Source organism: Zea mays, chromosome 7 (assembly GCF_902167145.1).
Source record: "Zea mays cultivar B73 chromosome 7, Zm-B73-REFERENCE-NAM-5.0, whole genome shotgun sequence".
Lineage (NCBI taxonomy): Eukaryota > Viridiplantae > Streptophyta > Magnoliopsida > Poales > Poaceae > Zea > Zea mays.
The window spans coordinates 174,479,561-174,503,456 of NC_050102.1; the positions used below are offsets into that span (position 1 = coordinate 174,479,561).

At 45.2% G+C, this 23,896-nt stretch overlaps 2 protein-coding genes across 2 annotated transcripts; both read left to right on the forward strand.

The window, feature by feature from the left end:
* Positions 1 to 1,073: 1,073 nt before the first annotated feature.
* Positions 1,074 to 9,893, forward strand: LOC103633419 (uncharacterized). The gene is made up of 13 exons (XM_020540929.3): positions 1,074 to 1,939; positions 3,237 to 3,386; positions 3,481 to 3,693; positions 3,785 to 3,874; positions 4,024 to 4,137; positions 4,397 to 4,666; positions 4,764 to 4,920; positions 5,211 to 5,288; positions 7,171 to 7,271; positions 7,838 to 8,008; positions 8,428 to 8,502; positions 8,966 to 9,061; positions 9,301 to 9,893. The coding sequence occupies exons 1-13, from the start codon at positions 1,532 to 1,534 to the stop codon at positions 9,628 to 9,630; spliced, it is 2,253 nt and encodes a 750-aa protein (XP_020396518.1). The 5' UTR covers positions 1,074 to 1,531; the 3' UTR covers positions 9,631 to 9,893.
* Positions 9,894 to 15,889: 5,996 nt separating this feature from the next.
* On the forward strand, positions 15,890 to 18,232 carry LOC103634391 (uncharacterized). Its single transcript, XM_008655924.2, has 6 exons — positions 15,890 to 16,132; positions 16,257 to 16,338; positions 16,511 to 17,088; positions 17,313 to 17,505; positions 17,646 to 17,710; positions 17,830 to 18,232. Exons 1-5 carry the CDS (start codon positions 16,127 to 16,129, stop codon positions 17,663 to 17,665), a joined length of 879 nt encoding a protein of 292 aa, XP_008654146.1. The 5' UTR covers positions 15,890 to 16,126; the 3' UTR covers positions 17,666 to 17,710; positions 17,830 to 18,232.
* The last annotated feature ends 5,664 nt before the right edge of the window (positions 18,233 to 23,896 follow it).

Genomic DNA, 23,896 nt, shown 5'->3' on the forward strand with positions numbered 1-23,896 from the left:
GAAATTTTGTATTTTTTGTGAGCTATAGTAAAATGACTTTAACTATTAAATTTTGTATATAGATGAGGTAAACTCAAAGTATATTTATGTTTTTTCTTAAAATTTGCTGAAACTATTTTAGTAAGTTTCCATAGAATTTACAAAAAATGTGGTTTATATTTGATATGTTCTCTATCTGTCTGCATACCAGTTGTTGCCGCTAGCCCACAGCCACAAATACTATGCACAGCATGATTGCTGGTCCCGAAGAAAGATGCAGAGGCTGAGAGGCCACACGCCCAGAATAGAACCGCACCGTCCAGTCCAGTCCAACGGTAGCCAGAATAGAACCGCACCGTCGAGTCCAACGGTAGCAGATCCGCGGAAGGGCCCAGGCAGTCCGCCGCGGCCCCAGAAAAGAGACAGCGGGCCAGGTGCGCCGCCCTCACATCATATGCACACCGAAAGCGAAGGCTTGGATACCAACTAGCCGTTGCAGTCGTATGCACAGGCCGGACCAGGGGGCCCGGACTCGCCGCGTGACGGTCCCCCGACTCCGCGCCACGGCCGCCACGCGGTGGCGCCTGGATCCAGCCCGTTTGCTTCCGAGGAAGAGGAAGGGCGGAGCGCTCCAACGGCCACACGTGGCGGTGGGCGTGTCGGCCGGCCGCCGCGGCGGGGCCAGCGTGGAAACTGGCCGTTGGGGCGGCGCCGCGGCGGTGATTTCGGACTTTTGTGCGTTAACAACGGACGAGTCGACGAGAGAGTTCACGGGACACTGAAGTCGTTCCGCGAGTCCGCTCAACCTGCCCGCGGAGAAGTGCCTGGGCGGGGCCCGGGGGGCGACCGTCGGCAGCTGCTCGCATGAGCAACGCTAGCTAATCCACTAGCTTTGCTAAACAAAAACAAATGCTAGCAAGCATCCAGCAAACGTTTGGGGGCAGGCAATGTGGATGGTGACACAGTGTAAACAATACAAAGAAAACCGTGAGAGGCAAAGAAAGATTAGATACCAACCCTCAGGTTCCACCATAACAACAGCATTGTACCAACCCAATCTCACTGGCTTACCCCCAACGATTAACGACGGACGAATCAATCAATCAGCCAGCCACAGCCCACACAGGTCGTCGTCGTCCACGCGACGCCACCACGCACACGGCGCCTCTCCCTCCTCACGTTTATTCTCACACGCCCACGCAGCCGACCACGCCCCAGCCAGCTCATCATTTCCCTCTCCGGGCGCGGACGGGAGGGGCAGTTTCATCAATCCACATCTCGCCCTTCGCCTGCCTTCCTTCACCCGGACGCAGCAGCGGCCAACCAAATAAAAACACGCCGCGCCGCCCCGACGCGGCGCGCTCCGTCTTCCTCTCTCCCCGATCCCTGCGACGGGCGACGCGGCCTTGCCTTCCACATCAAAACCAACCTGACCGCCACAGCCGCCGCGTCCTCGTCCTCTTCCTCTGCCATCCTCCCGGCATCGCCCTTCGGGATCACCGCGTCGGAACCCTACCGGATCACCATTCGTTCGCGCGCGCCCCGCCCCGCCATGGAGGACTTCGCGCGCGCGGTGGAGGACGGACTCAAGCTCTCGAAGAGGCTCGTGCTCCCGGGAGGGGTGCCGCCGCCGCGCCCGCCGGCGGGGATGGAGCGCACCGTGTCGGCCGCCTCGGCGTCGGGTCCCGACCCGCGGCTGCTCCCTACCGCGCCGATGGCCTACGCGCTCGTCACCGACCCGGCCGCCGTCGACACCCCCGACGTGCCCAGCTACCAGCCCTACGTCTACGGCGACCTCGACCCGCCCGCGCTCATCCCGCTGCAGATGAAGGAGGTCGACCTGGCCGTCGACTGCGCGCTCGACGCCGCGCACGTCACCCTGCGCGCGCGCTGGTGGCTGCACTGCATCACGCGAAGCCGCGACTCCGACGTGCGCCTCGTCGTGCCCTTGGGCGAGCAGGTGAGCACGATCGGCTTTCTACGCTATGTTATCGCGGTTTGGCATTTCACATTATCTCCCCCCACCCCCACCCCCCACACACAGAGTGATTCTGTTGATTCTTTTTTTTTTGTTGTTGACTTGCCTCGTAAGATTCAGTTTGGTGGGGGCTCAAATGATTGCGGTTGTAATATAACCAAACTGTTTGACCAGACCGATTGGGTCAGGGATGCTCATGTATTGATTTGATGGTCGGTGTATGGACTTGCTGTCCATTGCGTTTTTATCTGTGACGATAGGTGGTTTTTTTTTCTGTTTGCCACTTTTTCCATGTTTTTGATCGATCTTCTTGCTGCAATGGTAATATTTACTGCGGCCAATTATTTGTTATGTAAACTACTGGTGTGTTTGGTTCGAAGAATCAACTTATCCTAATGCAGTGATGCATCATAAGTTTATTCCTCAGATTTAGTGGGATGACCTCATTCCTCATGCTAGTATTAATTATTAACCCGTGAGGAATGGTGTCGGATCAATGGATCACATCATTCCACCAACCAAACACCCCATACAGGTATCACTAAAGCTGGGTTCATGGATTCTTAGAAAAGCTACAAGAGGGTATTCATGCTTTAGATATAACAGAACAGTAATTTTCAGTCTAGTTGCTTAAGCAGTTAAAAGTAATTCATTCCTTTGTCCATGGGCAATGTTGGTTCTGCCAAGAGGTAACCTGCTTTTCATGACAGTGAACCTGTTATGCAATGGGCAATCTTGCTCATTGTGCATGAGGGATTATTTTGCTTGGCATTTGGACACACATTGGATTGCTTGGGCTTCGATTTGGCAACTCTGCAGTGACAATATATGTGATGTTCCTTAACATCCAGTGGAATACATGCTTTGCAAAATGTGAATTAATTTTGATATTCAAGTTCTTCTCTTTCTATAGCTGTTGCATGTCATCATTAGGTCTGTGCAAGGTCGTCATCTTGCCTGCTTTCAGAGTTGGCAAGGACTTGGATAAGATAAATACAAAATATTTCAAGCACTTGCTTGAACATTAGGTTCTTGTGAAACAGAGATATTTTTTTATCGAATGATGTTCTGATTGCCGGTGTTATTTTTTTATCGATTGATGTTCTGAACATTAAGTAACAAAGAATTTTCCTTTTTCAACATTTGTTTATTTGTATTGATTTCATCCATCATTGATAGACATCACCATATCAAACCAGCTGTTGACTATCTTGCATACATATGTTAAGATCAGTTTCCATTTGGATTGGTCTCAAGCTAAGAACGGTTTGGCTAATAGGGTTCAATTCTAGGCGCTGAGGTTACTGTTGGAAGAAGATCATATAATACCCAAGTAATCGAAGTAGAAGACCACACTTTGGAGAAACATGCAAAAATTGAGAGTGGTGGCCTTTTGCAGCCACATCTGTTTTTCTTGACAATACCTCAGGTATATACTCTGGTCTCCCCACTCCCTGGTACCTTGTTTTTGATAATTGGAAGTGCTATCATGCTTTGCTGATTCGCTAGTATTGTTAATGAAGGTTGAGGGAGGAGCAGATATTTGTGCTACATTTCAATGGTCTCAGAAGTTACTTTATGATAGCGGGCGTTTCTCTGTTGACATACCTTTCCGTTTTCCGTACTTTGTGAATCCATTACCAAAAGTGTTCATGAAGAAGGAAAAAATTCAGTTGACTGTGCACAGTGGTTTCAGTAAAGAGATTTTGCTGCAAGGAACAAGCCACCCGTTGAAGGTGATCTAATTTTATTAACTGTCCTGATGTGTGTTTGGAGCATTAGGAACTCTACATAGGTTTGATCTTCCATATTTTATTTTTATTTCAGGAAAAGAGTAGGCAAGGAGATAAATTGTTTTTCCATCATGAAGCCATTGTTGAGAATTGGTCGATCAAAGATTTCAATTTTTCATACAATGTGAGCTTTTCTGCAATGATGTTCCCTACAGGCCGATGCTGAACTACCTTGTGAATCTAGCTAATCATGATATTCAGCTGATAAAAGTTTATAATCTTGCAGAATATTCTTTTCTTTGTCTAATTTAAATTTTATGTTGCTATGTGTAGGTTTACTCGGGTGATTTGTCTGGTGGTGTGCTTGTGCAACCAGCAACATTATGTGACTATGATGATAGAGATATGTTCTGCATTTTTCTTCTACCTGGAAGTGGCAACAGAAAGGTTAGTTGCTGCTACTTGCAACATTACCTTGATTGATATCCCTGCACCAGGAATGTCAAGCTGATACAGCTCCTTTTAAGCTGCATGTAACTATATTATGAGATTCTCCTAAATTGCCATTCATCTCTATTCTCCTTTTAGTACCTGTTTTGGTTCATTGGCTCAGAAGAAGTTCGCCATCATGTTGCCCACTTGCCCTCTTTGTATTTCAAGAAATATGCCTTCATGGCCCTTCATCTCATCTGAGCTATTTCAATAGGTATTTGGAAAAGCAGTTGTGTTTATTGTTGACACAAGTGGAAGCATGCAAGGAAAGCCTCTTGAGAATGTCAAGCATGCAGTTTCTACTGCTCTTTCAGAGCTTGTGGAAGGGGATTATTTCAACATTATAACATTTAATGATGAGCTTCACTCATTCTCTTCCTGTTTAGAGCAAGTAAATGACAAAGCAATAGCAAGCGCAACTGAGTGGATGAATGCAAACTTTGTTGCTGAGGGTGGTACAGATATTATGCATCCTTTGAGTGAGGTATGACATCTTGAACAATCTCAGTTGGGATTTTTCTTATTTTATAATCTGGATTTCTCCTATTTTGTTATTCATACTGGTCATTTCTTCATGTAAGGCAATGGCATTACTATCAAGTGTTCATGACACACTTCCACAAATATATCTTATCACGGATGGTTCTGTTGATGATGAGCATAACATCTGCCGAACTACAAAAACTGATCTCTCCAACAGAGGGTCTAGGTCTCCTCGAATTTCTACTTTTGGACTAGGTAATAACTATTGTGCCTTCCAATCAAAACACATTTTTGCAGTACCTTAGTTCTTGACTTAACTAAAGTTCTTCTGCCTTATTTTACCTATGGTCTTCTCATAAGTTTATATGCAACAATTCATTCCTGTACAAACAAAAACTATGGGCAATTTAATAGGACTGTTAACTCTGTGATTTGTAACTTGTGAATCAAATTATGTTTTACTCTTTCTTGTGTAGTTTGTCAAGTTATGTTTTAGATATTACTTGTTTTCTATTTTTTCTGATGTTGTGACTTGAACGTGTTAGGATCGTATTGCAACCACTATTTCCTGCGCATGTTAGCTTCAATTGGCAAGGGACATTATGATGCTGCACTTGGGACAGGTACCCATGGTTCTTGTCTTTTCATTATGATCCGGCTTTATGTACCTTTCCTATTATCGTTTGTATTAGCAATGGGTACGGTATGGCCTCATGATTCCATTGCTTGTTGACATATTACATATATAAGGCGTAATCAGTTCTAGCTGTGTGTGCGCACACACACACATACATACTAGTTAGGTGCACATATGTTGCTACAATTTCTATATATCATATAAGTAGACGTTGTTTAAATGGGATACTTATTTATACACGTTCCAAACCTTTACAACAATACTAACCATGAAGATAAGCGACATATCTCAATTGCAACTATTTGAATACTAAGACAAATATAAAGAATAAAGAACTCACAAATGTTTGAATACACCAAACATGAAGGACAGATATTACAAAGAATTTTCAAAACAATCTACGCTTTGCAACATGATTGCGTGGTAATAATTACCGAAAACAGAATTAAAAGTTTAAAACAAAGAAGATGTGTGGGTTCAAAGCAAACCACATGACAGATATTACAGAATACAAATACATGTGGATTAAATTAATCTGTAGAACTGAGAATAAAAACTAATAAAGATATAAATCAAGGTGCAACAACAGTGGACAAAAAAGAAGTGAATTAAATATAATTTCTTTTTGGGCTGCACTGTGCACAACCTTATTCAGGGTCAATATAGATTCAATTTGTGGAGCGGATAAATCTATAGTAGAAAAGGGAAACGAATTAAAATAAACTAAGAAAAAAATCTCATTAATTCCCCCTTATTTCCTTCTCTTTTTTTCGCACATAGGACCCTGTCCATGTCTGCCAAACAGACCTGTCATCGGCACAGTGGCGGTCCCTTGTGCAACTCGTGTGCTGTGCCACGAGCCCTGCCCATAGAAAAAGGCAGTATGCAGCGGAGTTCAAATCACGGACGCGCCAACCGTCCTGGGATGGCAACGGGGAATTCTCCGTCGGGTTTTAGCTTCGCATCCCCGTCCCCGCGACGGAAAAAATTCCCCGCGGGATCCCCACGAAAGCTTGCAGGGGACATTTTTTTCATCCCCATTCCCCGCGGGGATAAATCCCCGTCAGCAATCCCTGCCCCCGCTTAAATTATAATTAGAACATAATTCATTTGTTATTAATGCAAAACATTATCACTTATACACATTGTTAGATGTAAAAAATCATTATGTGCACATTAAAATGAACACATTTGTACAACAAGTGATCACTTGACAATGTAATTGTTTATTTCTAGCATTAACTATTACATGAAAATATCATCACATCTAAGTTTAACGGGTCCCCGCGGGGAACAGGGATGGGGAATGTTTCCCCATCCCCGTCCTCGTTTACCCATCGGGGGAGAACTTTTCCCCGTTTACATCCCCGTGGGGGAAGAAACTTCCCCATCCCCATCTTTTAATAGAAGAATTCCCCGCGGGGAATCGGGGCCCCGTTGCCATCTCAACATGCATGTATGTATGTGGAGAGGAGAGGCACTGTGCACGTCAGAAGGAAACTGTCCACACCGGTTCAGCGTCGCGTGGACGCACAAAGGAAGAAAGTGCCACTTTATATTAGTAGAGATAGAGATATATATGTACACACATATATACATATGTATATCTATACCTATATATATTATTATCCTTGACATGGTCCCAAAAACAATTATTGAACTTTCTTGTTTTGTATTCTGGGTCTTCAGAGCTAGCAAGCTTTTTTGTTCTCATTTTGTTCTGTTCGTGTTTGCTCTTGTTTTTACATGTTACAAGGTCTATGATATTATTGTATACATTATTGATCTAGAGTTCAATAAACGAATTTAATCTTTCAGAAATATGTGGTTTTAACTTAACCAGATTTTTTAATGTATCTGTTGTCCAGCATCAATCGAGAATCAGATTCTTAAATGGTTCAGGAGAGCGTCGAGTACAATTGTGGCAAATATCTCCATTGATGCTTTGACACATCTTGATGAATTCGAAGTGAGTTTGTGCATGATTGATTAGTAATTATACTTTTTTCAGTGACCTTGTGGCAGTACAATCTATACTCCTTGGTTATTGACCTTCTTGGCTGATACAAATTTCATTTTCAAAGTTCATGATGCCCTCAAATGCTGTAATGCTTTACCATTTTGTGTCAAGTTGGTACCTGATTCCAGATGGTTGAGCCCACCTTGCCAAGCAATGTGGATATGCTGTTTGGACAGAATAAACCTATGTACTTCATAAAACTACCTTAGTGTGCTTAATTGTGGAGATGCAGATGTATAAACTAAAACTTGTACTGTATAAGGCATGATAAGTTTTTCATTATTTTTAAGTTTCCATTGTGTGTTCTTCAGATTATGAGTCCTTGGTAACTATTATATTTGTCGATAATGAAACTATAACAACTTTTTAGGCCGGGTTAGTGGCCAGTCATAATTCTGCATGTTTTATCTAGAACGCGCAAGGGAGCTTTGTATCATTATATTAAGAAAGATCCTGCAGGTTTTGCTGGAGCAGTACTGGTTTTGGTTGTCTAATTGTCGTTCTTTATTCTTTAGGTGGATTCTGAGTACATTCCAGACCTTTCAGCGAACTCTCCTTTGTGTGTATCTGGAAAATACAAAGGAAAATTCCCGGACACAATTAAAGCTAAAGGTTACTTAGCTGACATGAAGGAGATCTCGGTTGAACTGAAGGTCCAACAACTAAAGGAAATACCTCTTGACAAAGTAAGATTCTTAAGCTATTTTGTTTGTATGTTATGCTTGTGATTTCTCTCCACTTGAGTTTTGACTTAGGACAAAATTACAACATGATAGCCTTCATCAATCAAAGTTTTGGTAGGCAACTAATGCATCACAAAAGTACTCTCTAGAAAAGGAGTTTCCCCAAAATCACTTGTTCTTCTCGACAGTGGACTATCTTAAAACTCACTTTTTAAAAGTTCCACTTGGTGGGATTGGTTTTATTTATGTTGACTGGAAGGGAATAGGTCATTAAGAAGTTAGTATTAATTTTTTGTGAGACAATGTGTGTTATTATTGCGAAAGTTTTCCTGGGAGCTGTACTTTTGTGAGAGTTTGGTCAAAACATGTGTTGTCGTCCAAAATATATTTACTCATTAAGGATCTTTATGTATGAATTTCAGGTATTGGTGATACAACAGATTGATTTTATGACATCAAAGGCATGGATGTCTGCAGATAAACAAGTGGAGAGAAAGGTTGGGCATTTGATCAGACAAATGATTGCACTAGGGTGTGTTTAGTTTATGGTAGTGCAGTTTAAGCAAAAAAATGACCATGCCAAGTAAACTTGGCCTTCGTTTGGTTGGATGCCGAAGTGTTGATGGCCAGCCAAGCCAAATTCTGTTCAACAACAAAAAAAACTTAAGTGAACTCAGGTGACCAAAATGGCCTTCCCAATTTTTGGCTTATAACCACCAAAAAGGACAAATTTTGACCGGCCAAAGCATGACTGTTTTTTGCTTTGTCTGCACGGACCTAGATTTCATTGGCAGATTTGATCTCAGTGTTATGTTATGGTATGAATTGAAGGGCAAAGTAACAGAACTGAAAACGCACTGCTATGTAGTGTGAGAGAAACTATGAATGAATAAGTTTATTTTTGCTTTGATTTCCTCTCCTGTGCATTTTTTGAATCAGAGATTCTTCTCAATCTTGCAGGTGATTAAATTAAGTACACAAAATGGTGTTCCGTCGGAGTACACAGATATGATCTTTCTTCAAACAAATCTGGATAAAGTAGAAGGAACACAAAAGGTAGGTCTAACATGTTATTCTTCGAGGATATTCACTATCTTCTGGTGCAGGGGTTTTCATGAAATAACTTCGGATCACTTATGTTCATTTTCTAAATATAAATCAGTTAAAAAAGGGGGTCTTTTCATATATGGAGGCAATAATTAATTAGCTCATAATTATTTACTGTTGTTGGCCCCTGCAATTATAAATAGTTTGATGTGAAGGGACTTCTTCCTGAGCTTTGTGTACTTGAACAGGTCAAGCAAAAACTGAAAGGACACAAAGGCAGAGATGAGCAACAGATTTATGGCCTGAAACTGGGATTCGGTAACAAAGATGCTACACGGGAAAATCTCATCACAGGATTTGGAGACATGAATCCGGCAGAGAAATCTGTGATGCTCCAAAAGGGATCGGGCTGTTGCAGCCGCGTCGCAGACTGCCTCTGCTGCATGTGCTGCATCAAGGCGTGCAACAGGATGAACGACCAGTGCGCCGTTCTGATGGCACAGATCTGCGCGGCTCTAGCGTGCCTCGGCTGCTACGAGTGTTGTGCAGAGGTGTGCTGTGGAGGGTCGGAGTCGTAGTAGGAAGTGTTTTGTATATTTGTATGGAAGATTGGAGAATTGGAGTGTACATAATAGAGTTCGCGGAAGCCCGGTTCTGGCCCGGCTCTTGGTTGTATCCGTCCAAACGTTCTATAATTTGCTCGTTACATGCAATGCAAAAGAGGGATGGCACACTTGAGTAGTATTTTGCTGTTGTGCAGTGCAAACGAGGGATGTATCTGCTGGCAGTTCGTGTGCTTGGAGTCGGAGGTGATATAAAATAACAGTTATCATTAGATCTAGATCGGATGTACCAGATCGTTTGATTGCATGCTTGCATCAGGATAAGTGATTGCATAGGATATTTTCCCGACTTGTTATGCTATTAAGTAGCTAAAATTAGGGTACAGGACCCGCTAAATTTAGAGGACGTAGATCTGGAGGGAGTAGAGGACGTCCTCGTCCTAAATAGTACAGGACCCGCTAGTCTTAGCCGGTTCCTCCCGAATGGACGTACTCGGAGGATGATAGAAAAGCCCGTCTATGGCTTAGTGCAGGTACCAGCCTTCCCAGGTACGATGCAGTTTAAGTACGTGCCAGAGAAAAAGAAGGTCCATGATTGTGGCCGGACTGCCTAAACTGTTAAACATACTAGTACGTAAGTTGCATCTATCTAAGTACATAAAGAAAGAGTGGTGGCGTGCGCTGTGCGCGCCACCTCTGGTCTGGGACTGGGCGCTGGGCAGGGGCAGCCAATGGGAGGCCCGTCCGTGCGATGCGAGAGCCGGGACAAGTGTCACGACAGCGTGCACGGCCAGGGCTCCCCGTGTCGGGCTGACACCTGTTTGTTAATGACCCGTTCCTCCCGCCTAAGCATCCGGATTAGTGGAGCGCCGTGAATATAACTACTCCCCACGAGGTCCTCTCCTCCCGCCCTGCCGCCGCCTGATTGCCGGGGAGCGGAGCAGAGCTCATGGGCCGCGCGCGACTCCCGACGGCCGACGCGCGATGCCGCGGACGAGGGAAGGAATACAATAGGGGCCGAATGGCTGGGTGCGCGCGAGCCCACGTCCGCGCGCCGGGATTTGGCCCGAACGGACTGGGGCGTACCGCGTACCACGTCGTCGAAGGCCATTGGCTGCTGCGCACAGAGCACCTGGGATAAATTCTACGGGGTCTCGGTTTACTGGCCGGGATCTGGCTATATCATTGGTCGGGATTTTTTTTACAGCAGCAGAGAACGATGGGCGATGGCAAGCTCGCAGGCGCTACTCCTCTGTCTGCATTCTTCCTCCTTTTTTATTATTAAGCTCTATAATTTCTGAACTTAAGAACTAAAAGTGACCTAAAATTAACACTAAACTTATTTAGAGCTTTAAAATGATATAAAAATGTTTATTTAAAAAAACTCTAAAATTTAAAGAAGTAGATCTAAAGGCACCCACAATACATAATTGTACATCGTTATCGTGAAAACATCCATTAGCAGCCGAGACGACACAGTCATTGGCATACAGCTGCAAAAGCCACCACACGGTGGCAGTGGCTCTTCTGGCATATTAGCATGTGTAACCTCGAGACACGCAGGAGCACAAAGTTCACCAAACAAGTTGCTTAGCAAAACAACAGCCAGGCCGATAGCCGATTAAGACTATCTCTAGTAGACTGTCTATCCCACCTCCCATCTCACCTTCTATTTCAAACTTCACTCTGCACACGGTGCAATCTAAATTGTAAAACAGTGTTTTGCACGCCCATTTACACGACTTGCTGAAGATGGCCTAATTGTGATAAATTGGTAGAACCGGCCAAATTCAAATCCAAACTATGCTACATGTATTTCAACCATTTTAGCTTGTTTTCATGATGCACTAGATGAATGAAATATTTGGATACACAAATGACTTATGCATTGCTTTGCAAAGGAGAGAGCAAGATATTGTGAATGCAATGGATCTTCTTGAGTTCACTATGGTGGAATTGAGTGTTTTGAGAGAAAATCATGGATGAAATGAATTTCTTTGAAAGGTCTATTCTTTTTGTGAAAACCACAAAGTTAAATTGGTTGATATGGATGGGAAGTACAAACCTATATAAAGAGATAAGAAGTTCTATAAAAATGCCATTAATTACCACCAGTTTCATGCTGATATGTTTTTGGGTGTAATTGATATTTGTCGGCGTTTCGAGACCGGGGGGTCCCTGAGCCGACGAGTGAGTGTGCCGCGTGCCCCAGCCCAGATGGGTCGAGCGCGTGGGCGAGCGCGAAGGGGGGAGAAGCGAGGTGGCCGGAGACGGGCGTGAGAGAGGTGGAGATCCCGCGGCCTTCGTGTTCGTCCCGCGCCCAGGTCGGGTGCGCTTGTAGTAGGGGGGGTTACAAGCGTCCACGCGGGTGAGGGAAGCGAGCGGCCCCAAGAGAGCGCCTGTCCCGTCCTCGGTCCCGCGCGGCCAACCTTCTCTAAGAAGGCCCTGGTCCTCCCTTTTATAGTCGTAAGGAGAGGATCCAGGTGTACAATGGGGAGTGTAGCAGAGTGCTACGTGTCTAGCGGAGGGAGAGCTAGCGCCCTAAGTACATGCCAATGTGGCAGCCGGAGAGATCTTGGCACCCTGCTGGCGTGATGTCGTGGCTGTCGGAGGAGCAACGGAGCCTGGCGGAGGGACAGCTGTCGGAGCGGTCGAGTCCTTGCTGACGTCGCCCTGCTTCCGTAAGAGAGCTGAGAGCCGCCGTCGTCACAGAGCTTGTGGGGCGTCATCATTGCCCATCTGGCGGAGCTAGCCAGATGGGACGCCGGTCTTGTTCTCCGTGACCCGAGTCGGCTCGGGGTAGGATGATGATGGCGCTTCCTGTTGACGTGGCGGGCCTGTGCCCTAGGTCGGGCGACGTGGGGGCTCCTCCGAAGCCGAGGTCGAGTCTGTCTTCCGTGGCCGAGGCCGAGCCCGAGCCCCCGGGTCGGGCGAGGCGGAGATCGTTCGGCAGAGGCCAGGGCGGAGTCCGAGCCCTGGGGTCGGGCGAAGCGGAGTTTCGTCGTCTTCTGGGTCTTAGCCCGAGTCCGAGCCCTGGGTCGGGCGGAGCGGAGTTCGCCGTCTTCCGGGTCTTAGCCCGAGTCCGAGCCCTGGGTCGGGCGGAGCGGAGTTCGCCGTCTTCCGGGTCTTAGCCCGAGTCCGAGCCCTGGGTCGGGCGGAGCGGATTTTCCTATGGCGCCTTTGGCAAGGCCTGACTGCCTGTCAGACTCACTCTGTCGAGTGGCACTGCAGTCGGAGTGGCGCAGGCGGCGCTGTCCTGTCAGACCGGTCAGTGGAGCGGCGGAGTGACGACGGTCACTTCGGCTCTGCCGGGGGGCGCGTGTCAGGATAAAGGTGTCAGGCCACCCTTGCGTTAAATGCTCCTGCAACTCGGTCAGTCGGTGCGGCGATTTAGTCAGGGTTGCTTCTTAGCGAAGCCAAGGCCTCGGGCGAGCCGGAGATGTGTCCGCCGTTAAAAGGGGGGCCTCGGGCGAGACGGAAGTCCCTCGAGGTCGGCTGCCCTTGGCCGAGGCTAGGCTCGGGCGAAGCATGATCGAGTCACTCGTATGGACTGATCCCTGACTTAATCGCACCCATCAGGCCTTTGCAGCTTTATGCTGATGGGGGTTACCAGCTGAGAATTAGGCGCCTTGAGGGTACCCCTAATTATGGTCCCCGACAATATTCAACTCATGGAACTTAATAGTAGATTTGATGAGGTAAACACGGAGTTGCTTAGAAGTATGGCATGTTTCAACCCAATCAATTCTTTTGTTGCATTTAATCAAGATAAGTTGGTTAAACTTGCTGGGTTTTATCCTCATGACTTTGAATTTGAAGAAATGAACCAACTCCCTTTTCAATTGAATCGATACATTGAAAATGTGAAGAGAGGCAACAACTTAAAAAATTTGAGAAGTCTAACAAACTATCTATGATGCTTGTAAAAACACAAATGACTCTACGATATGATATTGTTTACAAGCTTCTCAAGTTGGTATTATTCTTCCTGTTGCAACTGTTGGTGTTTAGAGAGTATTTTCTTCAATGAACCACATAAAAAACAAGCAAAGAAACAAGATGGGTCAAGAATTCTTGAAAGGTTGTTTGGTTACATTTTTTGAAAGAGAATTCTTCTTGCAAGCCAAGGATAAGGACATCATCGCTCATTTTCAAAATAAGAAGGATTAGAAACTTGTAATGTAAGTTTCCTTATCATTTAGATATTTATTATCGTTTATATATTTCAAATATTGCCACTTTTCATTAGTATTTAATTTTTTTATTTTTTTTCAATTTTATGCTCATATAAGACTTGATTTTGTTTGATATATCATGTGTATGCTATAAAATTGTTGCCATGTAATATATTATGGTATTATATATACCAAATAGTTAGAGTTTATGCGGTAATATATATACTATTTTTTACCTCTTAGCAATTTCAAATACTCATCCTTAAAATCCTAGGCCCGCCACTAGTTTCTAATTGGTCCTTACATGTGCCATGTCAGCAAGCTATTTTGTAACTATTTATAGTCCAAAAATAAAAATAAAAATCCTAGAATCGAGTCTATAAATTAGATTCTATTTATGAATTTTTTATTTTTTATATTTAAGTTATGTAACTTTATTTATAAATTATGTCTTTATATTTATATTTGAGTTATGTATTTTTTAAATTGTTTTTATGAATTATATATTTTGTTGACTTGATTAATTAATTATATGTATTTGTTTTTCAATAAAACACCATGTGTTATATCACCTAACAATCTACTCCATCCGTTCAAATTTATAATTATAATTCGTTTGATTTTTTAACCCTAAGTTTGACTGACTCGTCTTATTAAAAAAATTATTATTATTATTAATTTTTTGATATTATTTAGTATATAATATACTTCAAATGTGGTTTTGAATTTTTCATTTTTCCCAGAAAGATGAATAGCACGAGCCGGTCAAATGTTACACAAAAAAGTCAAACAGATTATAATTTGGAACATAAGGAGTATAAAATAAAAGTTAATGTTGTGATGAGATGGTTATATGCCGATGATAAAGGTTATGCACTGAAGCCTCGTCAAGGTAGACTGGTAGAGGTTTGCAACAGCGGACGTGACAATATATATAGGGTCGTACCTGAGGGGGTGCGGAGGGTGCGGCCGCACCGGGCCCCCAAAAACAGAGGGCCCCCTAGCCACTGGACGCTAGCACTTTTTCCTGTTAAATCTATCTATTCTAGACATAAATACACAAAGAGCGATGCGCTATTGACCAGTCTCGTTTAGATTGTTAAAGTAATGTCTCGATTACTTATCGAATAATCCATCCGTTTCAAAATAGTATTTGTTTTAGCTCTTGATTTTTATGTTTATATTCAACTAGATGATGATAAATCCACTAAAGAAGCAAAACAAATTCTATTTTTATATATAGAGAGTATTATTTACTATACACATGATGGTTGTATCTGCATAGAGAAGCTTTTTAGAATTGAAATATTTTTGTGAACTATTTATGGTCAACAATAACTCAAGAGAGGTTATATGTCTTGTCGATTCTATATATCGAAAAAGTTGTTGAATGGTATTGATCTCAATTGTATAAGTAATGACTTTGTATCACAAAATGTTAGAGGATATTTTTAATGATATCAGATAACAAGTACATGTTTTTAGCTATATTTTACATTTGTTATCTTATAAACATCAAAACAGTGCATAATAATTTTTACACGTCAAATATTCGATACTATAGTCTATATATAATTATATATATTTATGTGTGGACGGAGCCTTCATATCGGATTTCGCACCGGGCCCCTGAAAAGTCAGGAACGGCCCTAGGTATATATTATCCGAAAGGGTTGGATATAGCCTTATGCTTCATGTAATCAAAGAAATAAAAATAAAGCTTTTCTACTATGCTTGTTTTTGGTTTGTCTACTTTAAAAAATGTGCTCTAATTGATGTCCATGACTCGCCTCGGCAGGTGTAAAAAAACTCTCACATACATTGGTCCCAGAACCAGAAAAGAGGTGCTGCGAGCTTTGTTATTATTGATTGGGAAAATATTTTTTTAAAAAAAAAACCCGCAGTAATACAATACCGACATAGTATTTTATACTTCACTCAAGTAGTAAAATTTCTCATGTAATTAACAGCTCATGCACATGTAAGAACGTAACTCTGGGCGCGATTATGCAATTTGGCCACTACCATCAATCTAGCTAGCCCTGGGTTTATTAGGCCCTCCCTAGTCCCTAACCCTATTTAATTGGGGGAAGGGGGACCCTGGTTACATCCAAAGCCACTCCGCCATCACTCCTCTCTTCTTTCACTGCATGCTTAGCTAGTTAGCTTCTCCTTTTCAACATCCTGGAGCTGCCCAATCACAGGACACCTTCAAAACCCTTTGAGCTTCTGTTGCCTCCCCGGCCGCCGCTCTTGCAGACTGTCACCACAGACTGCTCTGCTCGGCCGGGTATTCACGGGTCCTTCTCCGGGAGCAGTACGTACCATACAAAGACATGGGGGTAAATTCCTCCCACTGAAACTAAGCTAGCTTTTGGTTTTTCATCCACTGACAGCTATGTTCTTCCTTCCATATATGTGTTCTTTTCTAGTGTTCCACGGTTAATTTTGCATTATTGCCTGCAGATCATTAACTGGATGCAGGATCGCTTCAACGGTAAACACGATAAGAGGCGACCCGAGGCCATTAACTCGGGATCAGCTCGCGGTGAGTGATTCTGAATCCTTTCGTGGTACTGGTACGGTAATTGGTAATTTGTTACCACGCCCGGCCGGCGCACTTACGTGGCGTTCTTCTTAGCTTTCGTGCTGACGAACGAACTGATATGGCCGCTGCTCTTTTTGCTGCATGCATGCATGGCGCCTCGTTTCTACATCAGAAAGCTGCCGCCAAGACGACCGCGCGCGCGAGGGCAAGAGCCGCAACGACGGCGGCGACTGGCCGGCGCCACAGCACGGCCTCCTGTCGATCGGGACGCTGGGAGACGACGACCCGCCGCCGCCGCGCGCGTCGTCGCAGGCCGACGACGTGCTGGACTTCACCATCGAGGAGGTGAAAAAGCTCCAGGACGCGCTGAACAAGCTGCTCCGGCGCGCCAAGTCCAAGTCCAGCTCCAGCTCCAGCTCCTCCCGCGGGTCGGGCGCCAGCGCCACCGACGAGGACCGCCGCGCCAGCCACAGCCAGCTGCCGCTCGACAGGTTCCTCAACTGCCCCTCCAGCCTCGAGGTCGACCGGAGGGTCTCGCTGATCAGGCACGACGGTGGTGGCGAGAGCGGCGAGTTCTCGCCGGACACGCAGATCATACTCAGCAAGGCCAGGGATCTCCTCGTCCACAGCAACGGCACCGCCATCAGGAAGAAGTCGTTCAAGTTCCTCCTGAAGAAGATGTTCGTCTGCCATGGCGGCTTCGCCCCCGCGCCGAGCTTGAAGGATCCAGTTGAATCGAGAATGGAGAAGGTAGGTACATGTGTTATATATATATATATATATATATATATATATATATATATATATATATATATATATATATATATATATATATATATATATATATATATATATATGTAAGCAGCGCACGTGGAATATGTCTGAATTCACGCATTGTCAGTCGTAAGATTAAATGCTAGTAATGTATACGTACATGGTTCTCTCCTTTTGTTTTTGAGTGCACGCACATACAGTTGTTCAGAACGATGCTTCAGAAGAAGATGAATGCTCGCCCGAGCAACGCTGCAGTGTCATCCAGGAAGTACTACCTCGACGACAAGCCGAGCGGGAGGATGATGACACGGGATGGTCGTCGTCGTCACGATGGAGAGGACGATGACGAGAAGGGCTCTGACAGAATCAAGTGGGATAAAACTGATACTGACTGTAAGAACATATTTATACGCTGCTAGCTGCACACGGTTAAATAACAGTGCATGTGCAAGCTTTATTATGCGATTATGAGCTATACCAGTAATAATAAGCAATAAGGGGTCACTGAATGAAATCTCTCTTGCGCTTTGCAGTCATCGTTCTGGAGATCTAGATCAAGAGGCTCGAGTTCAAAGGTCCTTGTGATATCCAGTGTGTGGTAAGCTACATTGAAACGCCTGTCAAAGTTTTATGATACGATGACAGTGTTTTTTTTTTTGGGTAGGCAATTCGTTGCTGGTGCTAAAATTTTGTGGTGGTTTGATCTTTATTTCGCAGCTTACGAGTGGTGGTGATGACCTTGAGTCAGAGGAGAAATCCACTACAATAATCCGTATTAAAGGAGTGTTCAGTTGAACTGCGAATAGATCACACAAGATATTCATATATATGCCTGATGCGCACCAGGGTGTAATACTGGATGAAGATCACAATCCACACGTACGTTGGCGGGATCGTTCAAGCGCGCGCAGCAATGGAGGTGTTAATAATAGGAAGAAAGAGTTCACAGCTTTGCGCTCTCGATCCTTTCCCATCTCATCTTCAGATCCTACACACACACACACACACTATCCTACGTTTTGTAGTTCTTTTGCGTCATATCTTGTGGACAAATTAAGAGAAATGGTTTCAGTTAGTGAACGTAACCCTGATGATAATGATATATAAAATTATTGTTCAATTGTGGCCCCATCATCATCTCAGGAACATGGCATTGCTCGTGAAGCATATGACTGCGTGAAATTTTTATACATAGCAGGAGTCCCGAGTGTACAGAAATAGCATTGCAACTTTTTTTTTTGAAAGGAAGGGGCAAAAGGCTTGCCTCTCCGATCTATATTAGATGAGGAAGAAAAACAAAAGGGAACAACAGACACGAAGAACCGAAGTGAAGAAGAAAAAAGGAGCAAGGAAAAAATACAAAAACAAAAAAGCCACTAGGTAGACTCCTAACAAGACCTCAGCTACTAGCAATGCCCAAGATAGCCAAAGTAACTTGGTCAACACCCCTATGCTGTCCTTGAAAGATTCTGAAATTTCTTTCTAGCCATAGATTCCACCAGAATTGAATTAGCAGGCCGTCGAAGTCCCTCCTTCTCTGACTGCTGCAAAGACTACGCAGATCTGTCCACCAATCGTACAAGGAAGAGCCACTAGGGACCCCAGTCAGGAAATGAAGATTGCCCCGAGACAAAACTTTGCTCCATACCTCTCTACTAAAGGGGCAATCCTTGCATAAATGCAGAATTGTTTCCGGGGCTGAGTTGCAAAGACAGCAGATTGGGTTACAAGGCCAGCCTCTTTTTTGAAGGTTATCAGCAGTCAGTATTCTCTTATGCAGTAACGTCCAAGCAAAAAAAACGGCACTTCGGTTCCACTTTAGCCTTCCAAATGGGGCAAAGATTCATTCTGCTGAAATTGGAAGCGAATTGTATTTTGTATGCACTGCTAGCACTGTACTGCCCATCTGCCGTCCATCTCCAAGAAATGTTGTCCTCTGACCCGTTGAGCTCTGGCATGCTACCAATGGCCTGCCAAAGGGAGAAGAACTCACTAAACTCCCCCTCACCCGAGAATGGGTAGCATAATCGAATCCAAGTGTTGTTAGTGAGCGCTTTGGCGACCGTGATGTTCTTCCTCTTTGCCTTCTTGAACAGCGAGGGCGCAATATTTCTAGGGGCTTGGCCTTGGATCCAACTAGAATTCCAGAATCCCGCTATCTTTCCATTGCCTACCGTAACAGTTGTGGATGCATTGAAGAGGTCTTCATCAATTTTGTCACACGGTAGTCTCATGGCGGTCCACGGCCTGTCTTTGCTCTTCCATCGTAGCCACAGCCATCTTAGTCTTAGCCCCCTCGCAAAACGATCAAGATCAAGAATTCCAAGACCCCCTTGTTCTTTGGAAGGCATGTAATGGACCAATTGATGAGGCAGTGACCCCCGCTGCAAGCTAGTGGATTGCTACCTCTCCAAAGGAAGTTTCTTCGTATTTTGTCAATTGCTTGCAGCAGCCATTTTTTGGGACGAAAAAACCGTTAGATGGTAGATTGGCTGTGCGGATAGCACCGCTTTTACAAGTGTTTCTCTTCCAGCTTTGGACAGCAGCTTCCCTTTCCAGCCAGCTAACCTGTTATTAATTTTTTCAATAAGGGGTTGTAGGTCGATCCTCTTCACATTCTTGTAATGAAGGGGGAGCCCAAGGTACTTCCCGGGAAGGCTAGAGTATTTGCCCGGAAACACCTCCTTAAGAGCCGGCCATGATGATTCCGGGTACCGAATTGGGAAAATTTCTGTTTTGTCATAGTTGATCTTTAGTCCTGAACATCCCTCGAACGCATTGAGAATCTCTTTCAGCACCTCCAAGTCTGCTTTGTCAGCTTTAATGAATACTCCCGCGTCATCCGCGTAGAGTGAGCAGCGAAGCTTAGCCCCTCTAGGCAGTACCTGTCCCAGCAGTCCCACATCAGCAGCTTTCTCAATCATCCGATGTAGCGGGTCCATTGCTAAGATGAAAAGAAAGGGGGATAGCGGGTCTCCTTGTCTCACCCCACGCCTGTGTATGATAGCGTTTGACCGCTCTCCGTTGATAATTATTCTTGAGGATGAAGATCTCAGAATATCTGCTACCCAATTGCGCCATTTCAGGGAGAACCCACAGGCTCTTAACACATCTAGGAGATATGCCCAATTTAGGGTGTCGAAGGCTTTAGAGATGTCTAGCTTGACGAAGAGAGCTGGATTACCTTTCTTATGCAAATTCATAATCACCCTTTGCACGTATAGAAAATTGTCGTGAATTGAACGGTTCTGGATGAAAGCGTTCTGAGCATTGGAGATAATTTCGTTCATTCTTGGAGCTAGCCTATTTGCCATGATTTTTGTTATAATTTTCATGAAGCTATTGATCAGGCTGATCGGCCTAAATCTATCAATTCTGTCCGCGTTTTCCCCCTTAGGTATGAGGATGATGTTTGCTTCATTGACCCGAAGCAGGCTTTTGGATCTGTGATGGAAAAAATCGTTTATTGCCATGGAGAGGTCATTTTTGATCAACTCGAAACAACTTTTGTAGAACAGCCCAATGAACCCGTCCGGCCCGGGGGCCTTTTCAGATTGAAGCCCCATTACAACATTCTTGATTTCACTGTCATCAATCAAGTTGTCTAACTCAGATAGCTCGAAAGGGGTGTACCCCAGATGGTCCCAACGGACAGCCCTGCACCTCCTACCTGTCGTGCCTAGCACCTGGCTAAAGTGATGCTGGACCTCGTTCATTTTGTCTTCCTGACTCGTTAGCAGATTGCCATCACTCATTAATGATCTGATTAAATTTTTCCGTCTTCTATTATTGGCTGTCATGTGAAAGAACTTAGTGTTAGCATCGCCCAACCGCATCCAAGTGAGCCTGGAGTGTTGTCTTGCTCGTGCCCTCTGAGCGGAGGCCATATCAAGAATCTTGGTTTTAAGAGACCTCCTGAAATCAATTTCTTCAAAGGATAGCTGTCTAATCTCATGCGCTTTCTCCAGGAGAGTGAGGATGATCTGAATGATGGCCATCTGCACTTTGAAGTTGCCAACAGTGTTGCGCCTCCAGGCCAAAAGAGCCTTGGCTGTGCGAGACATCTTTACATGAAGTCGAAGGATGGCATCATCAGAGTTCACAGCAGAGTTCCATGCTTGATTGACAACCTCTTTGAACCCCTCAATCTGAGGCCAAAAAGATTCGAATCTGAACCCATGGTATGGGGAACCCAAAGAGTGGCTTTGCATTATAAGAGGGCAGTGGTCCGACGTCATGGTGCACATGGAGCGAAGGTCAGCCGAGGGGAATAGATCGTGCCACTCTGTTGTCGCTAAGAATCTGTCAATCTTAGTCATGGTTGGGTTAATTTGTTCATTTGACCAGGTGAATGCTCTATCGGTGAGCTCTAGCTCAAGGAGGTGTAGGTAATCAATCGTGTTATTAAATTGTCTCATGACTCTTCTGTTGATTGATCCTTTGTTTTTCTCCCTTGCTCTCCTGATCATGTTGAAGTCACCAAGTAATACCCATTCTGGTCTGACCATGGCTTGGATGTTACGGAGTTCAGAAAGGAAAATCATTTTTTCATTGTCCAGCTGAGGCCCGTAAACCCCCGTGAGGTCCCAAACCTCCTCATGTGATCTAGAGCTGATCCTGACTGATAGAGAATATGCTGCTGAACATGGCAAGAGAGCCATGTCAAAGAAATCCGAATCCGCAGCAATAAGGATGCCGCCCGAGGTGCCCAGAGAAGGCAAGTGAAAAACTTGATTAGCAAGCTTGGTGCCTACAGTTTCCTTTAATAAAACATTGGACCAATTCGAGATCTTTGTTTCTTGTAGGCAAACGATGGAAGCACCGGTGGACAGAATTGTATGTCTAACACTTGCTCTCTTCGCATGGTCGTTTAGCCCCCGAACATTCCAAGAAAAAATAGCACATTTTTGATTCATAAGGAAAAGGCTGCCACTCCACTTAACACAGCATGCTGCCATACATGGATCAGCAGGAGAGCCTGCTGTAAAATCCTAACAGGAGGGGAAACCTCCAAACAAGGACCCGCCGAGCAAAGACACAGCTCGGCCACAACCGACAACCAGAAAGAACAACAGAGGTACACAGGCAAGCTGGGGGACCTTGACCAGCGCCCAGAAGTAAAACCGCCAGAGGAGATACAACCGCTCCAAAAGAGCCTGACCATCTGAGAACACATTGGTCACCAAAAGCTCCACCAACCGGCCCAGACAAAGCAGCTCAGTTGACCCCCGCCTCGACATCTTCGATGGCCGGCATCACCTTTCTCCCCTTTTTTTTATTCTTCGCTGTCTTCACCTTGTCTTGGTTTAAAAGCTCCATGATTGCATCCATTTGCTTCTTCGAGAGAGGCGTTGTGAGAAGGCTTGTCATCTGCTCAAAAGACTCATCAAAGTTAGAACAATTTGAAGAACTAGAGCAGTCAACCTTTTTAACAGCCGAGTTGTTAAGTTTGGCAAGTATGATTTCCTGGGCCTTGGATATTGCATCCCGGTTACGCCCGGGCTTAATGCATTTCTTAGCAGCCAACCTAACACTTGATCTTCTAGTGGTGGGTTGCTTCTGAGATTTTAACAGGTGTGGTTGCGGCGGGGATGAGATCAAAGGTGGCTCTGGTGTCTTGGTTATTGTGGCTATGAAGTCTGTCAATTTGGTGTTGTCTGTCGGTAGGTTCTCTGATCCGAGGGAAGGTAGATTTCTCACGACTTCCTGATTGTCAGTGACAACTGGATCATGGGCGACTGAGCCACCTAACAGCCCACCCAGATCAGGAGCAGGCATGATGAAGTCAATAGCTCGATTATCGTTCACAAGTTGTGACTCTGAAAGCAAAGTCTGTTGGCCAGATAAAAAATTGTCCGGCCAAGCAGAGACCGGAACAGCGCTAGGGCCACTCTCTAGGATACTGTCTAAGCAGTTGGTATGTGGGCACTCAATCGGATGGGCAGCTGGGGCAGAGTTCAGTAAAGTGGTACTCATATTGATCATGCCAACGCCGAGGGAGCAAACAGGCACACTGTCTAAGCTTTTGTGGATTGTAGTGAAAACATTAGCAAGATCAACCGTATTGTTTACCTTGTGTGTGGAGGCAGCAGAGCCGTGCAGCGCAACCTGAACGTCAGTGGCCATCGGAGCCGGACTGCCTCCAACATCTTCAGGTGGCCCATGGCACTCCTCCTGCGGCCAAACAGCGGAAACAACGGGGTCTGCAAAAGAGACTGAGCCGACCTTCCCCTTGGGCACCCAGCGCGCTGCCGGCATCAAACCAAGACCACGGCGGCGAAAGGGTGTTGAGTGCCTGTTCCTGTCGTTGGAGCTGTAGCAGTCATCCAATCCCCCCCTGCATCGCGACGAACGCGCCCAACCAGAGAGGCTGCGATGGCGACGGTTGCCACTGCGTCTGTCACGGTGGAAATCCCCATTATCATCATCATGACCCCAATCACGTCGCACCATCTCTCTTCCTCTGCAAGCTTCAGCACGTTCTCTTTTTTCGCCCTCTGTGTCCGGAGCGCCGTAACTCCACACAAACTCCCTACGCTTCTTACGGTTAGGCGGTCCCCCCTGGCACCCCTCCCACGAAGGAATGAGAGGTCCTCCACCACCTCAATATGATTGCGAAGTGTGTAGACGTGACCAGCTTTCAGATCAGCAGGAGAGTCGTGTTGGGCACCAACTAGAGTTAAGGGCGCGGTGACCGGAGGAAGATCTCTGTCCGGTTCTAAAACCGTTAGCATGACCTCCTTAGGAATGTCACAAGGGTCAGAGCACCAGGCCCAGAGATCAA

What these genes read in the sequence shown, in the direction of transcription:
- LOC103633419 (XM_020540929.3), top strand. Translation starts at nt 1,532, where the DNA reads ATGGAGGACTTCGCGCGCGCGGTGGAGGACGGACTCAAGCTCTCGAAG. An exon ending in CTGGAAGTGGCAACAGAAAG is followed by an intron (nt 4,138 to 4,396) that starts GTTAGTTGCTGC and finishes CTATTTCAATAG; the next exon opens with GTATTTGGAAAAGCAGTTGT. An exon ending in AATTTCTACTTTTGGACTAG is followed by an intron (nt 4,921 to 5,210) that starts GTAATAACTATT and finishes TGAACGTGTTAG; the next exon opens with GATCGTATTGCAACCACTAT.
- LOC103634391 (XM_008655924.2), top strand. An exon ending in TTGAATCGAGAATGGAGAAG is followed by an intron (nt 17,089 to 17,312) that starts GTAGGTACATGT and finishes ACGCACATACAG; the next exon opens with TTGTTCAGAACGATGCTTCA. An exon ending in GGATAAAACTGATACTGACT is followed by an intron (nt 17,506 to 17,645) that starts GTAAGAACATAT and finishes TGCGCTTTGCAG; the next exon opens with TCATCGTTCTGGAGATCTAG.